Source organism: Manacus candei, unplaced genomic scaffold (assembly GCF_025592945.1).
Source record: "Manacus candei isolate 608988 ecotype Guabito, Panama unplaced genomic scaffold, ASM2559294v1 h1tg000113l, whole genome shotgun sequence".
Classification (NCBI taxonomy): Eukaryota; Metazoa; Chordata; class Aves; order Passeriformes; family Pipridae; genus Manacus; species Manacus candei.
In genome coordinates, this window is record NW_026138161.1 from 2,224,084 (window position 1) to 2,241,637 (window position 17,554).

Below are 17,554 nucleotides of genomic sequence, written 5' to 3' on the forward strand. Positions count from 1 at the left end.
GTCTAATCACAAACCAGGACTTTCTGGACAACTAGAATAAAAGGATTAATTTAAGGCAAGTATTGTGGAGGTCCACCTTATGACATCATTCTGGGATCCATCTTTACAAAACCTCCATTGGAAAACTTTGAGTAAAATTCTCAGTCATAAAGATGAACAAAAGACAGTGGCACCATTCAGAAAGTAAGGTTTTGAAGGGACTCTTATTTGTAAGCTTTCCTTTCTGGAGGTAAGACCATTTTAATGAAAAACACTAATGAAGTTGAGATGCATCATCACTGCAGGAGAAGACAGGAGCTTCACACAGAAAGAACCATCTGACTTGAGCAAGAGAAACTAAATGTACTTCAGGAGTACAAAAAGAATACAAGGAGCAATTGAAATTGCAGTTCTACACTGGGAGTTATCAGCTAGAAATGAGCAGGGAGGCTGCAATCTTAACAGATCATAGTGTGATTAAGAACTGCCAGCATGATGTTACCATGAAAAAGGCAAAGAGAATCCTGGGCTGTGCACAGAGAAAAGCTCCTGCAGAAACAGAAATGTATTGATGCTACTGCAGTGAGGAGAGTTCACAGGAATACTGCCCATGATTCTGGTCATCCAAGTGCAAATTGGGTTATCTCCACCTGGAGCCAACTGAGGGACAAGCTACTCTGAAGACTTCCAGATTCTGTCTACTTTCCTATTTTGCAAGAAGGCTGTGTGGGGATATGATGTAGTCCCTAAATACAACCAGGTCATTAACAATAAAGAGAAGAGGAGCCTCTAAGCTAAAAGACAATATTGCCACAAGAACAAAAAGGCAATCACTGTCCAGCAATAAATGCAGGCTGGAATTCTGAAGAATGTTCCTAATGAAAGGAATCATATTCTTCAAGCAGCCTTCAGATCAAAGCAGTGGGAGGATGAAAACAGTGCCTAGCCTTCAAATAGAAGTAGATATCTACATTAAATGGGATTAAATGAGATGCATTAATGAAGGGCCAAGCACAGTGACCTTCTCCTTTCCACTCCATTGTTCCTACGTGATGTTTTCCCAGCCTGTTTCTATCACGTACACTGGGGAATCTATAAGAAACAGCAAACCTTCACCATGAACATATGCTAGATATTGAAACACCTTTCGAATTATTTTCTTCTTAAAAGTAACCTTTAAAATATCATCCATAAATGTATAAATACATTGAGGTCACATCACTCTAAATAGAAGATAGGAGTAACAGAAAAGACTGGATAATTCTGAGTGGTGCAGTGATAAGAAGTGGTTGTTGACTATTTCTGCCCCAGAGAGCTGGTTCTTCACATGATGGGTAGTCAAGCTGCTGAGGGATGTTGTAGATGCTAAGAATTCATGGGGTTAAATAGAGGGACAGTGGAAAAGTTGCCATGTTCCCAGCTGAGAGCTGTCAGCAGTAGTTTCACATAGGTGTCCTCTCATTCTTACACTCCTCCCAAGGCAAGCACTCTTGCCACTGTTGGAGGTAGAATACTGAGTTAATTAACTACTGCTTTGATGTGACACTGCTGTTCCTTTAGTACATTCAACAGCAGAGCACAGCACAGGCTGTTTTACCTCATATTAAGCAGGGATTTCAGTTTGACTTGAGGCTCAGGAAGTAGCAGGTCTTGGGTTCCCATTCTGTAGAACACAGCAGGAAAGTAACCTGCCTTCCCGAGGTTATATGATTTTCACATGCTTAACCTACACTTTGCCCCTTCCCACAGGTTTTCTTCTGAAAAGTCTTCTCCTGCTTTAAGAATCAGTGCATTCCTTCCTATAAAACCAGCCTAAGCCTTGCCTTGATTGCCTGTTGTGCCTTTTCAGGATTTCAAGAAAAAAAAAGCGGGAAAAACTGTATACAGAACTGGCTGAAGGGAAGGAAAAAAAAGAGCCAGCAAACCCCAAGGAAATAACACAGAGATGCAAAACTCACCACATTTCATCATTCCCACTTCGTAGCATTTCCGTAGCCGGCATGCCTGGCAGCTTTTGCGCCTGTTTTTATCTATTGTGCATTGATTGGTGGCTGGGCAGATGTAATCATTGTGTCCTGCAGCAGAACAAGAAGGGAAAGTTTAACATTTCCAACCATCTCTCTTCCTCATCTCCCAAATCAGGAATGTTCTTGGTTTTAAGCATCTCGGCTTTTTCACATGCATATATCTAAGCTCCATGAATTTAACTGATGAAAAAAAAAGCATATTTATCCTATATTAAAACATCAATTTGTGGCCTCAAAATTAAACAGACAACATAGCCCAGCTTTATAGTGATGACTGTTAGATAACCAAGCACCTTCTAACACTAACTCATTTTTGAAAATGGAACATACACTCTTGTGGAAATGTGCTCCCAACCTCCAACTTCATACTGTATATTGGGACTCTACAGATGGCAGATACTAGATTTTAATTTTTTTTTTCCTCAGCAGAGTTGAAAAGAGCGGTGCAGACAGCTTCAGTCCTGCAAAGATTTAAGTAAACTACAGCTCTATTTACTGAATTCTGAAGTGGTGAGTTCCAGGAATGAAGAAGCCTTGGGAGGATTGACCCTGGACCAAAGTTAATTGAAAAAAAAGAAAAAAAAAAAGCCCAAGAGAGAAAGACTGGTATGAAATACTGCATACTGTAAGTACAAAGAAAAGCACAAGTAGAAGGTATAACTTTTAGATATTCTGGAAAAGTGTTTCTCTTATTTCATTCTCTTCTCCTTCTCTCCCATCTCACCTCATTCCTATCCGAATCTCTTTACGTTGTTGTATCTCATTAATCAATAATCTGGTCCAAAGGTTTATTACTGTAAACTGGACTTGAGTATGATCCTGCTGTAAATGCAGTCTAATAATTTGCTGTCAAATACTGGAACTATCTCTTGCAGCAATTACCAAAGGATTCAAAAATTATTCAGTCATTTACATTTCTTAATGTCTTTTCTCCCAGGTTGTTTTCTAAGTTGTTTTTTTTTTCCAAACTATAAGAATAGATCAGGCAAAAATACAACTACTACAGTGGGTTTTTTTCATTTGATGTGAGTCCAGGAGTTCAGGTCCCCAAGAGTAATTATTTAACTGAACCATTGTGACTATTTCCTTGCAAAATTAAAATTATTTTAACCTTGAATTTTTGAACTGACAATTTTAGAAAGAAGCCATCAGGTTACAGTTTGTCCCATTTCCTACTGGCAGATATGACTGAAAAACAAATTACTGTTTATCTCTCTTCACACAACATGGGGGGAAAGGAGGAGGAAGCTCTCTGTTGCACCGTAACCCAAGCATAGAGGAATATAAAGTGATTTAAAACTCTCGTGGCCTTGGGATAATTTAGCTTGCAGGCAGATGTTCAGCAATGGAGGACAAACAGACTACACCACAAGCCTGGACAAGCCAAGGAGACCACACACAGTTGCTCAGTCATCCCATCTAATTTTAGTCAGACATTAGCCTGAGATTTTGGTCTATGGTAGGCCCAGAAGTTCTTCATTTTGATGTGGAATATCCTGCATAACAACAGTTTCAGCTGAGGGTTTGGTAGTGTTTTATGCCAAGAACTGAGTTTCTTTTATTTGAATTACAAACACCATTTCCTGACAGGGTATATTGAGGTGTACAAAGGACCACAGTGGGTAACTCGCTGACGGCCCAAGCACATGTGAGCAACACAGAGCAGGCAAATCATTTACTTGACAGAAAACACTTTGAGATCAAATTCAGTCTCCATTTGTGACAAACTGGAGACAAAGTTCTCTTCAGTTATTTTAAAAGTCTAAAGCACTTGCACCAGTTTACAGAAGTTGCACAATAAATTGAAAAGGCAAAACAAGTTTTGAATTACATTTGATTCTCGTGCTGACACCAGTTGTGCCGTATTGAGCCAAAAGAAAATATCTGAAGATTGCTGAAGGCTTTGCAGGCAGAAGAGGAAGGGGAACATTAGAGACCAAAAAAATGACAGGATTTTCTGTATTGGTATCCGCATATAGTATCCAATGTCAGTAGTAGTTTTCCACCCAGTGGCCCCAGATGAGGCCAAAGAACATGTTAAATAGACCAAGATTAAAGAAATGCAGTGCTCCAAAGCTGCAATACAGTGCCTAAGTGACTTCCATTGGCTGTGACAGCAAACATAAAGCCCTACATTCACACTGCAGCCACTCAGCAAAGTTTAACTAAATAAGAAATATTTAAGAACTTAAACATGGAAGTGGAAGTCTTAGATTGAGAGATCTGGTGGAGTAAGAGATATGGCAATCTAGGCCCTGGGTGGTGGAGGCATGAGTATTAACAATAATCAGGTTAGTGCCTAACACGTGCTACACATATTTTTATATCCTACATAGTGTGTAGATATTATTATACGCTATGACTCAACAGCTCTGGGCAATATACTCTTGTTAAGAGTAGTTCCTGGCAAGCAAAGTTTCCAGATAGTTGCCTACTTTGAGTCTGTGACAACAAATTCACAGTTACTACATCTATCTTGGGACACAAACTGTCATTACACTCACGGGTCTGCTGTGCCACCCACCCAGGACTTTGCTGTGGGGCCTTCCCGTGCTATGTGTTCCACCTCCTCTCTAAAGAAATCAATTGCTCCCTCTGAAATGTTTCCAGATCTTGATAACATCAGAGCCAAAAGACAGAGCAGTCAAATCACATGTTGCTCTCTTTTCAGAGTACAGCATCATGCCCCAGAATTTCAGATCAGTTCATTACTAGTAGATCCACTGCTGCAGCTCCTGGTCATATGGAACAACCTATTTGAGCAACATTATCAAAAGCCGATTGTCCTACCTTGAATGCTTCTTTTAAAGAATGCTTTGCAGCCTTCACAAGACCAGACCCCATAGTGGTATCCTGAAGCATAGTCACTGCAGACTGCACAGAAGTGGGCATCCTTTTTTGAGCCAGGATTGTTTGCAATTGGGCTTGTACAGTCATTGCCATTAGTTTTCCTTTTTAACGTTTCTCTGATAGAAAAGAAAAACATCTGTTATAAAAGAGGAGAAATTAAACCTGCACTACAAAGAGTTTCATAGTTTTCCATTGTCTTCTATTCTCTCTCTATAGAGTCTCATTTCTGAACACAGGATAGTGTGAAACACTGTAAAGTCTTTTCTGACAAGGTAATTTAAAGCATGTAGTCTGGTCCCTGAGCTTTCAGTGATGAGAGACTATAAAGTTCTAAAATACTGAAAGGCATAGAACTGGACTGCTGATATGTCAATCACATGAACCCTGGGAAAATCATATGGAATGCTGACGGATCTTGAAGAATTCTTGAAAATGTGCAAGTCCAGGAATTTGTGAAGCCAGTGGACTTTGCCTTTCGGAAGCTTCACAGGGAAAATGAGAACTCAGACAGCTCAGACTGACACGATAAATGCTACAACGAACAGAGCTGCAGTTTGTACTGTTAGTAAGGCAAAATTACGTTGCACATATGTTCTCAAGTATTTAATCCTTTACATGAGGTTTTATTCATTCAGTGACATTCTGGAGACAAATAACTTGAGATGTGAATCTCAGCCCACAAGACTGACTCATGATGTTAGTCAAAGTTTTCTCTTCATTGGTCACCCAAATGCTAAATAAATGGAAGTCTGAATACAAAAATAATGGAGAAATGCAATTAATAAAATACTTTCATTCATAAAAAAATTAAAAATTGCTCTGTATAAATTAGTAAGATATACAAATTCCTGAAGCGTTGCAAATAATTCCAACAAACAGTAACTATTCTTAGTGACTGAATTAAAATGAAAACAGGATAAAAACATGAAATAACAGCCAATTCCTGACACCAGGGTCCTGTAAACAAACAGCAAGAGGAAAGGAACTTAGATTATCAGTAATGTGGGGTTTAGGTATAGGAAGTACATCCATTGTATCCTTTTTATCTGGATGTCATTTTCTTGGTGGTTTTAGCAGGTTATGCCTTCAAATAGTGTCATGGACAAACTCTCAGCAGCAGTTTGAGAGAAGGAAAGGTGTATAGTCAATTTATAGGTATGAATTTAATCACAGAGGCAGAATTTAGAAACTCTAGAATTTACCTCGTCCACTTTCCAGCAGGGTTAGGGAGGAGAAATAAAATCAGCTGGGATAAGACAGCAGGTAGCACAATTTATGACTTCTATAGAACAAGGGCAAGTTTAAACAGAACATTGGAAGCATGTTGCAAGTGCTGTCAGAGACTTTAACTAATATATTAAAAGTAGACTTTGTGCTGGTTTCATGACAGGAGGTAAGGACAAACACACCTACATGCCAACTAAAAACCACCAAGTTCATAAGTATATGAGGAGAACGTGCTCCAATTTCCTAGTAGAAAATTTGAACAGGAAAAAATGGTGTTTCTTGGACAAATTTCAAACCAGAAAAATTAAGGTATTTGTTGTACAATTGAGTTACTGAAAGATTTTTTTACAACATTAATTCATTCAGATATTGCAGGGCAGAAGAGTGTTTAGATGTTTAACAAGCTTAGTCTCCGATGACACACGCTCCCCCATTAATGGATTGGTGAATCACTGAGTTGTTTCCCATTCTGCCATGCTGGGAAGACTGAGGGGGATCTCTCCTTTAAAGTAAAGGGATTGTATCACATATGCTTAATATGCTGCTAATGAAAGGAGGAAAAAACGTTGCTATTCCTTCCCATTTCCCTGTATCTGGAAGCAAAAGTAATTTTGCATTTCACATTAGTAAAAGAGGTATATTTTTAAGCTTTACTTGGGAATCGTGATCCAATTGTGAGGGTCAGAAAAGACTCAAAATCAGCTGGAGAGCCTCTCTGTGACTGATTGATACGCTGTGGAGAGTGATGTTTATTGCCCTCGTTAAAGGACCGAGATGTTATGGATGAAAATAAAGAAAAAGCACAGATTGTAACACTCAGTGAGGAGCGTTGCTTTTTTACCTTCCAGCCATGACAAGTGTTTTTAAAAAACACTTTTTCTTTCCGTACTTAAAGGTGGAATGATAGCTACTCTGCACACATGCAAGCTGGAAGACTTCCACAGACTGTGGCAAACAGCTTGGACGCAGAGGAACCATCTGGAACAAATTCCTCCTGCGTGCCAAACAGGCACCAGAGCCGCCCGTCTGCGACAGCTGCAGCGGCACAGCAGGAGGCTAAAACCCCATCAATTTGTTACCAATGCCTTTAAGGACAACAGAACCAGCAAACAGTCAAGAGCTTTAAGGGACACAGTCCCGAGACTCGGAGGATCAGGCAGAGTGTCCACACCAACAGCAATCCCCACGCGTGGTTAGAGACCACATCCCAGCACCCTTGGGACTGGAGCACCTCGGAATTCTCAGCAGATAAACAAGCTGCCAGGTCCTCCAGATGAGTTGGCAGGAGCTGGCTGGATGCCCACAATGCTCCTGCACCAAAGGATGCAGGAAAATGGGGGATTTACCCTGGCTGCCACTGAGGAACCACGTGGAAAAAGATTTATCGCTTTATGCCTCCTTGTATTCCTCTCTGTGGTTTCTATATAGAGATGTTAAGTTTCCATAAAAAGAATTAAGACTTTTTAAAAATTAACTAGTAATTGATTTGCTACTAGTCATCCTACTACTCTGAGCAACCTGGTCTAGTGAGAGGTGCCCCTGCCCATGGCAGGGGGCTTGGAACTAGATGGTCCTTAAGGTTCCTTTTAACTCAAACCATTCTGTGAGAAAAAAATTATACTCCAGGTTTTCTTGGTTTCTCTTTGTGAGGTCATCATGAGCTACATGAGCAATAGTCCTCATACATCTATACAAATAGCAGAAGAATTATTTATTTAAACTCCAGTGTGGCAGGTTTGGCTTCCCTTCTGTCTATGTAGAGAGGGCACTGCAGAGCATCAGACAGGAGTTCTTGGATTATTCCAACTGTTCCAAACACTAACCTACAGCAGCCTTCCGAGGGCTGTCAAAGTTTTGGAACCCTAACCAAAGTGGGAAGAGTTTGCATGTTATCCCTATTCACATCAAAGCTGCTCAGGGAATTCTTCTGTGTGTAAGTGCTACCCAAACAGTGTCTCTCTATCCACACACCTACACTGAAAGTAGATTCACACTCCAGAACTGCCTGCTACTCTCTGCCAACTCCAAGTAGTGACTAGTCAGGTGGCTGGGATGAAGGTCTGTGCAGCCTACAAGTCAGAAGTAGATGTGGATCCCATACCTTAGTCCTGTGCAGACAGCTTAAAGTTCACCCACTGCAGTACAAATGTGGGTAGTCTCCAAATAGCACAAATCCTTTATTAACAATTGAGTTAAAACTGTTGCCAGGACACGCTATTTTTCATACTTAAAATGACTGCTGAAGTTAAATAAGGAGCCCCACGAATAAAAATACAGCTGCTAAAGCAGGAACAGCACCTGCAACATCCTGAGCTTTTATCCATCCAACAAATGTGCCCATGAATGGAGTAATTTCAGCTGATGATTTACACACTGCTTAAGGTTTGCAGTATGAGTAAATGTGTGGAAAGAGAACATATTTTTGCAGAGTTTCTTGTCAGCTGAAAATTTAGTCTGACTCTGCTGTTCACAACACCTTTACAAAGTCAGTTGAGAACAGCAACAAGAAACAAAGTCAGACTTTTTCAGTAGCAGCCCCCTTTTAACATGATGCATGCTGCTATGTGACTGTTCATACTAAAACCAAAGAGCAAAGAAAACATTTCCCTTGAATTTCAAGTTATTGAAAAGCCTTCACAACTATGACATGCAGTTAAAAAAAAAAAAAAAACACGAAAAAAATCAAATCTGGATAAAAAGAAATTCAAACAACATTGTATGAAAAGGAAAAAAGAATGAACTTTTACTTCTTTCACTCAAAATTTGCAAGAGCAAAATTAATTTTTGCTACACAAAGTAGTACCTAGCAGTCTTGAACTTATGTTTACACAGAGTAAACTGTTTCCACATTGAAGGTGTTTGTACTGCTTTGTGTTGGTGTATAGTTCTCTAAGGAGATATTGAAAAAAAAAATCTCATTTCAGAGGTTACATAAAAAAAAGAACAGACACAAAACTCAGGACTGATTCGGCATCTGGTGGAGGTTTTTTGGCTTTGTTTCATTTTTCAGAGGGACCAAGAGAGAAGCTAAACGTAAAAGGAAAAAAAGACTTAAACTAAAGAAGCTATAAATAATTCTCAGCAAAGTTTTAAAGCACCAAATAGCACTGACTTGCTCACGGGCAGCACTGGCTCCATCGGTCTCGCTTCGCACCACAGGCTCTTGGGCTGCTCTGCGTAGAGCAGTGAGGACTGACAGTGCAGTGTCAGAGGGGAGAGGTGGCCAGGAGCAGACCACAGCCCACTGGGGCTCGAGGTTTGCCTCACAGCCACACTCTCTGAATCCCCAAAGTTGCTGGCAATGTTGTAATTCATCATAGCAGGGCTGCAGAAGGCCATTGCAGAATACTCGTGTCGGTTTTCCATGTAAGATGAGGGAATATAGAGTGGACTGTGCTCTGCTGTCAACGAGGTCTGGTTGCAGCTGTAGGGAACTGGAGAGATGACACCAGCAGGTGAGTTTTTGATTTCTGTTTTATTGCATCCAATATCCTGAAGAGGCAGCAACTGAGAAAAGTCCTTGTGAGAAGATGCACACAGGGACATTTTGAAGCAAGGTTGAAGGATGCTGTTTAAATATTCATCCTAAAAAGATAAGGTATGGAAAAAAAACAAAAGAAAGAATTAAAAAAGTAAGAAGCTCTGTATTAAGTATTTTATCTAAAAGAAAAAAGGAACCACTAAACCAGAAAATATAAAAATGTCTTGTTAAAACAGATTAAACTGCTCTTAATCAATGTACAAATTTACTACCTTTAAGAAAAAGAAAGCTTTCTAGAATATCCTTAAAAAAATAAAGGCTAAGACACATGTTGAGTTCAGAGTCCCTTAAAAAATAATAACAATAATTAGTAAGTAATTACTATTACTAGTAATTACTATTACTAGTAATTACTAGTAAGTAATTACAATAAGTAAATTATTTAAAGCTCAAAACAAATATGAAGGTAACAACTTCAATCTTAACAGGAGTAACTTGTTACAACCACGGTAAAACTACGCTGCATCAAAAGGAAAATTACCCTGTGGTCCACAGTTATGGAGGAGAAATCAACTCTTTATAACTCATCATCTCCTGCTGTAACTGTACTACAGTTTTCAGCCTTGTACTACAGGGTACTTCCCTTTTCCATCACAAACATGTAACAGCAGATATTTTGAAAAAAAGCACGCACACATGTATCCCCTATACTTTCCAAACCCAGAACTCCACTGCACATCCCTCTCCACAGAGGAGGAAGACGTGTAATGGATGTCAGCCAGCAATGCAACTTCATCACTGAGAGGTCCCTCGATACGGCACCTCTGAACAGAGCCATTAGAAAAGCAGAAGTCACACAATGCAGATATTTCCAAAGCTGACAACACAACTCCAGTGATTTCATAAGGTCCAGAAGTTTTTTAATTCTCTGCCACTCTCCATCCCCATCCCAAGTACTCCCCATCCTTCTTCTCATCTGACTCAGCTATCAAAACAGAGACCTTAAAACACCCACAGTAAATACTCTTTGCCAGATTTAGGTATACCCAAATTATTTAAGAGAGAAAAAAATTTTGAAAAGAAAAAAAAGCCCACCAAAAGCATCCTCCAAAACATAACTCCTGTCCTGGAAGCATTACTTCACAGTGACATTTAAAAATATTTTTTTCTTTATTCTTCATTAAAAGTTTCATCTGCAATTCATTCCAGCTCTGAAGAGAGACATAGTTTGCAATCCAAAAGAATTTCGTATCCAAAATATCAAGTTCCAGCCCCCTCAATCTGATACTGCAGTGTACTTTTACAGAAAAGACCTTAACACAAAAAAATCACTGGATAATTAAACAGTCACCCACAGCTTTGCTGTTTCTCAGGTTGCCAAGGTATAGATGCTAAATCTTCTTACCTTTTTTCATCTCACATGACCAAAAAGCAAGATGAGGAAGATTCAAACACAAGTTTGCTGAAGTACAACAACCTCCCTGTCCCCAAAGTTCTCAGCCAGATGACATTTCTAGTATGCAGTCTTGGGCAATTAACACGGTTTTCTCCTCTAGGGTGAGGACTGAGAGTAGAATCATTAACAAAAAATGTAAGAAATAGTCTTTTAGACTAAAATGGATAGTTGAGAGTCCTGTCTCACTCTGCACTGTCTATGAAACTGAAGATATATGTAGAAATATCCAGGAACTCATTTAGATCAGCTCAGGCACTTCAGTCCCAGCTGCTGTTTTTTCCTTTGTGGGAAACAGGAAAGTGAGATATTTTAGCAGCTGTTTGTGTCCAGCAGTTCTTGGACTGGAACTCCAGTGCAGTCAAAGCAGGAGAATCTGACCTCACCCCTCACACAACCTACAGGCTTCATCTGCCCCCACCAGATGCTTCACAGCCTCCTCTAAGAGAAACCAAGCATCCTGCAAATTTCACTGCAAAAAGCACTGACAATCCCAAAGGTGCTTTCACTCCCAGGTTACAGGGTAGGTAACCCTGGGCAATTTTTCAGCAGCAAGTGATGGAACTAAGAAATTATCTAGGGAGTATTTTGGTTACTGCAAGTGGGCCCAGTGAGCACACTGGATTCAATATGCACTGGAAGCTTCTGTGTAGGCAAAGCTGTATACTCCTTGTAATCTTAGAGGCTGCATGTATTGTGGATGTGCATGGAAACTCTGCCAGAGCACCCAGAATATCCAGCAAAAGCTGTCTGTGCTAACTGGGTCCCTCTGCCCCCTTTGGAGGGGCACCCACTGCAGGGGACCCCCAAACCCTTTGCAAGGAAGGACCTGAGCAACATTACAACATCTCTCTTAGGGTCAGCTAGACACATTCTGCTGTGATACTCCAACAGATTTTGCAGCAGGCAACTGTTTGTGTAGTTTTCCCCAGCATTTGGAAAATACATGCTGTAGAAGCAGAGGGAACACAGAGCTGCTACTACACAATTCTATGAACTGAAATCAGCTGAGATTTAAGTCATGTTTTTCTGCAGAGGGAATCCACTAGTGTGTGTATGCAGAGTAACTGCCTGTTTAACAGAAGGACATATTCTCTCCAAAGGGCAACACACAGTATTTAGCAACATACAGAGAAGTTACCAGAAGCAAGACTGAGGTTTGTTTTAGGGATGGGAGTTCACACAAGCACGAGATGTCAGTACAGCCTTCCTGAAAAACATACTGCTTATGACTTATTTACAAGAGAAGGGACTCTGGGGTCCAGGAGGTTAAAGAAAACTGTACTCATGATCTTCAGCAGGCTGTAATATAGTGAAAAAATAACAGCATTGGCCTCAGATAATTAACTTGGGTAGCAGAAATAGTTTAGCCGCAGTAGACTATGGATCTACATGAGATCACGTAGTTCACACTTCCTTATATCTAGAGAGTTTAAAATGGGAAGCCCAGAGCCTCACAAATAAAATGGAAGTGATAAAATTGTCCATTATTGCTCAGAAGGTCCTAAAAAATTACTGCTGGACTGTGAAGTTGTGTGTCTTAAAGAAGGACTGAAGATTGAGGAAGCCAGATCTCAAGATCTGAGGCCGGAGAAAACAAACTCCACTAACACCAGTAACTCAGAAGGAAGCACAACCACATTTAAGACAAGGATTACAATTAATAGTGCAACAGGCTAATAAATTTGTTCCATCCTGGTACAATGTCCTCATATCTTAGGTACTATTCATTAAACAGAAAATAACTACTACTTAAAGTGAAGTCCTGTCCCAACACTACCTCTTACTCTGAAGAAGGATTTTAAAAGCAAGATTCAACTATAAAGCACATTATTTAGACTCAGTCTATCAGCACTGCACTAGATCTGTACCAAACACAGAAACAAACCAGGTGTCCATTATTTTTATACTCCAGTCTTCTGGGAGTCTGAGAATGTTTCAAACCACTTAAGTCAGTTTAGCTTAGCAAGATATTCAACAAGCGAAATGCCACTATGAAATAAATAGCCACTCTGGCCAGTTCCTTGAGTCACACTTACCATTCACAGAGCTAAGACACTACGGGCAGGATTCACATCTGACAGAAGAGAAAACAACTCCATCGTCTCCAGCACTCAGAAGATGACACCGCTATGTGGGATGATGTAGGGGAAAAAAAGGATGTTATCAATGTTCTCCACAAAAAAAAAAAAAAAAAAAAAAAATTAGGTTTCTTGTCTTTAAAAAACTCTACAACAATTGAACGTGCAAGACACAGCAGATGAGGGACACGAACCTGTTTAGATGTCATAGTCAAACAGACACATGGGTAAATAATTAAGCCATCTGACCTATTTGAACAAACTCAAAAGCCACTTATTGCACATTACTTATACCAAGTATCCCTTTAAAAGCCTTGTGTGAAAAAACTAATTTAATTTTTTTGGTTGGTTGGTTTTTAGAGATATTTTTTTTTAGTTTTTGAAGGGGGAAAAATAGGTAGAGAGGGCAGGGTGCCACGCTTTATAGCCTGCTTGGGTACATAATACAATAGCTTTTCCTAGAAAAATGCAACATTGCAAAAAACGAGGGAGTGATGGATGTTCTCGGGCACCCTTCCATCAACATACACTACAACATACTTGGAATTTTATATATATTTTGAGTAAAGACTTCTTGCAATAGAGAATCAAGATGACCTTTTTCTCCGCTAGGCTTAAATTAAAGTGCAATCATTCTCCTAAATAGAGGTGATTCAGCAAGGGTTCGTTCCACTACCCCACAGCTGAAGCCCCTCAGTCATCTTGTGGAGCATTCTATTAATATTCTGTTAAGTTACATTTTACACAACTCACCGCAACAATAAACTGAATCATTTTCTGAAAAAAGTGATCACTAAAGGAAAGTCGTTCTACAAAATGACACTTATGCTTCAGGTTTTGTGAAAAACTTATTACTCATTAAACACAGCGGTGCCAGATATTGCCAACAGAAAGCAGGCAAGTAAACAAGTTTATTATTACCTGAGAAGGACTAGATGCAACAAGTAGGAGGGAGTACAGGGAAGTAAAATGAAAACACGGCTATCTGTCCAGACCTCAGATGTTGTACTCATTCCTGCAAAATTAATAATCTGTTCTCAGTGACCTCAAGACCTTCTCTGAAGAAAGTGTTGCAGATTAAAAGCAGACAGGAAAGAATACTTTGAAACACTTAAGCAAAACGAGCCCCCTTTGGCCTATGTTAGCCTTTGAGATACCGAGGACAGACAACTTCTAGACTATTCTAAGTATTTATAAATATGTTTCAGGGTTCAATGCACATGACATGGAGGCACCAAGGAAACTGGGCTTGTCCCTCTAGAGGAATACAAGACTGTAATCTTCTACCCCCCGAAACCGAGCTACAAAGAGAAGAAATCCAGACTCTTTTCAGAAAAAGTGCACAAGTCAGAACAAGAGATCACAGTGACAAGGCAGCGCAAGGGAAATTGCAGCAGAATATATGAAAAATTCTCCACAGTGAAAATTAAGCACAGGAACAGGATCTCCAGAAAAGCAGTGAAATCCCTATCTTCAGATACCAGAAGGTGCTACAAGGTCTACCCAGAGCCTTCTCTTCACCAGGCTGAACAACCCCAGCTCTCTCAGCCTGTGTTCGTAGTAGAGGTGCTCTAGCCCTCTGATCATCTTTGTGACCTCCTCTGGACTCGCTCCTTCTTATGTTCCACGTCCTTATGTACTCAGTATTCCAGGTGGGGTCTCACAAGGGCAGAGTAGAGGGGCAGAATCACCTCCCCTGTCCTGCTGCCACACTCTGCCTTTGATGCAGCCCAGGCCACAGTTGGCTTTCTGGGCTGCAAACACACATTGCTGGATCACACTGGGCTTCTTGTCAACCAACAACCAAGTCCCTCCTCCTCAGGGCTGCTCTCCATTCCTTCTTCAGTTGCCCTGACCCAAGTGAGCACCTTGCACTGGGCCTTGTAGAACTTCATGATGTTCACACAGGTCCATGCCTCCAACCTGTCCAGGTCCCTCTGGATGGCACCCCTCCCCTCCAGCATGTGACAGCACCCCACAGCTTGATGTCATTGGCCAACCTGCTGAGGTGCACTTGATCCCATTGTCCGTGTCATCAACAAAGGTGTTAAATAATATTGGTCCTAATACAGACTCCCGAGGGACCCCACTTGTTGCTGGGAAATCTTTAATTTGTATGACTGCTGAGAAGCATCTGCCATCAAAAAGGGCAAGAGCTTGTGGATAAAATTCCTCATTTTCCCCAGTAGGAATTTTACACAGCTTGGAGGATTACTGAATAACTGTCTCTAAGTTATCGGCACGATGTAGACATGAGCTGGCACAGGGGCTGAGAGTCTTTGACTCAAGTCAAGTTCTTTCTGTTTAGTCTTTTAGCAATTCAACATCTCTTGTCTTATAAATAAATTGGACTGAAAATTCTCCTGCATTTATTCCCTTTTCCCACAGCAGTTCCCAGACACAGGTCTGTGAGGATATATGGCGGCACACAGCGAGCAGAGCCGGCAGCAATGCACTCACGCCAGCCAGAAATTTGAGAGGAAAGGGAGGGTGTCTAAAAAAGTCAATATGTGAAGAAAAACAAGTAAATCAGGCAATAGGGATAGAAAAGGAATTGAAACTTCCTACTTTCTCAGGGGAGATAATGTCTATCTTTCCTTCTGATGAAAGCAAAGGTGAGAGATCTTCCCTGGCAGCAACTGTCCATCACTAGGCATAAAGACCTGTGATAGGATTAAGGGCCCTTTGGCCAATGGACAAAAGAGTAAAGTCATAATTGCCCCTAAAACCTGACCCCCTGGCAATCTATTGGTAACAACATTAGATAGATGGATAGACAAGTGGAACATATACCCAAATTATGTGAACTAATTTATTTCTGCAGCTCAGGCTATACCACCCTGGCAGATCTGGTCTGCCATAACTCTAAAAGACAGAGTGGGAGTTTCTATTTGTCACGTACGTCAGCAAATGTGGGATTTAATTTCTCCTGGCTAAGCAGACATGATGCATTGGCTGTTCCCCATACCATGCCATGCCTCAGGCTCCTCAAATGACGTCTTGCTTTATGAGGCTGAGAAGCAATGGTCATAACCATGGCTGTCTTTGGCAAAAGAAAACCTTCCTTGCAGAAATGCTGTCAGGGAATTTTTTTTTTTCCCAGATCTAGATGACCTGAAGAAAAAGAAGTGTTGTTTTTTATTTCCTGCCAGACCCATGTGCAATATCCCTTATTCCACCTTCTCCTCCCCCAAATGGTGTTATTTACTGTGTTCTTCCGGACAACCCCTTTACTATGCAAATGATTTATGCTATAGGATTAATTTAGGTAGTCAAATAGTCTGTTTCACTAGTCATCTTAGTAAGCAATGATCCCAAAGCCTCTGCAGCGAACAGCACTTGACAGCACTGATTTAAAGACAGTCAGCAGTGTCTGTCCAAGAAAAACATGCCAGATGTACTTTTCCACCACTGCCACTCAGGCAGCCACTAATGCTGCGGGGTGGCACTGCACTTTGGGAGATACTGAGAGACCTGCTTCACTGTGGGACTCTGACAGCACAGAGAGTCCCATTTAATCATAGAATGGTTGGGGTCGGAAGGGACCTCCATCATCCAGTTCCAACCCCTCTGCCATAGGCAGGGGTACCTTCCACTAGACCAGGTTGCTCAAAGCCCCACCCAGCCTGGCCTTGAACACTTCCAGAGGTGGGGTTTACAACTTGCTTTGCTCCATATCCAAACAATATGGTTTGGAAATCCGTGCCTGCCTTACATAATATGTGGTTGCCTTACCTTTACACAGTAAAAGTATAAAACTTTTGTCCTTTTATTCATAAAATGTGAATAAACCATATTTTCTCTCATAGTGTAGAAATGAAATCTATGTATGAATATGTATGAAATGCAGAACACCTTTAGCTGCTTTTCTGGTTTTAGCTGCAGTAAATTACTTTTCTTATTGGAATTTCTGTAAAATACTATGCCAATTTTATTCATTTTGTTGTGCATCTTCACATTTACAACAAATTCAGGACTAAATATTTTCCCCTGAAATTTTATTCTAACTTCTTGAAAAAAAGTTTTTTCAACAGTTTTTTGATACCTGATTTTTGATGACTTAAAAGACTTACAACCACCTAACAAATTAGTAATTACACTGTAACTTTTCCCCCATCATCACTAAAATCACTGAAATAACACAGAAACGAAGGCATTGCTTATTCTTGCCTTTCAAACTATGAAACGCTGCCATAACACTTTATGAAATCCCAGGTCAGATATGCTTAACATCATCTACAGGTAACAAAAGCTTGTGTATATGTCCTTTAAACAAAAAAAAGTTATTCTAGATTTGCCTCATCTAGAGACAAAAACCTGCCTTTTACTGTGAGTAAAACCCTGTCTCAGCTGAGCCAGTAAGAATTTTGTTGATATTCCCCACCAATGGACGTTAGTCTAACGTATTAATTAAGGCAAAACTGTAATGTCTCCTCCGAGTCTTATTGAATGATTT

At 40.4% G+C, this 17,554-nt stretch overlaps 1 protein-coding gene across 3 annotated transcripts in view; it reads right to left on the reverse strand.

Moving 5' to 3' along the window:
• ESR2 (estrogen receptor 2) overlaps window positions 1–13,261 on the reverse strand; it is a 37,931-nt gene extending 24,670 nt beyond the window's left edge. For 2 of the 3 annotated variants that reach the window (XR_007900202.1, XM_051769882.1), the window contains exons 1-4: window positions 13,057–13,261; window positions 9,196–9,668; window positions 4,797–4,972; window positions 1,938–2,054 (exon numbers count right to left, since the gene is read on the reverse strand). Coding sequence is in view for 2 of the 3 variants with exons in the window: in XM_051769882.1 (XP_051625842.1) it covers window positions 1,938–2,054; window positions 4,797–4,972; window positions 9,196–9,668; window positions 13,057–13,059 (769 nt within the window). In the remaining variant the exon portion in view is untranslated. Of the gene's footprint in view, window positions 1–1,937; window positions 2,055–4,796; window positions 4,973–9,195; window positions 9,669–10,969; window positions 11,449–13,056 lie in introns of those variants that run through there. The other variant, XM_051769883.1, reaches the window with a different exon arrangement.
• Window positions 13,262–17,554: the final 4,293 nt, after the last annotated feature.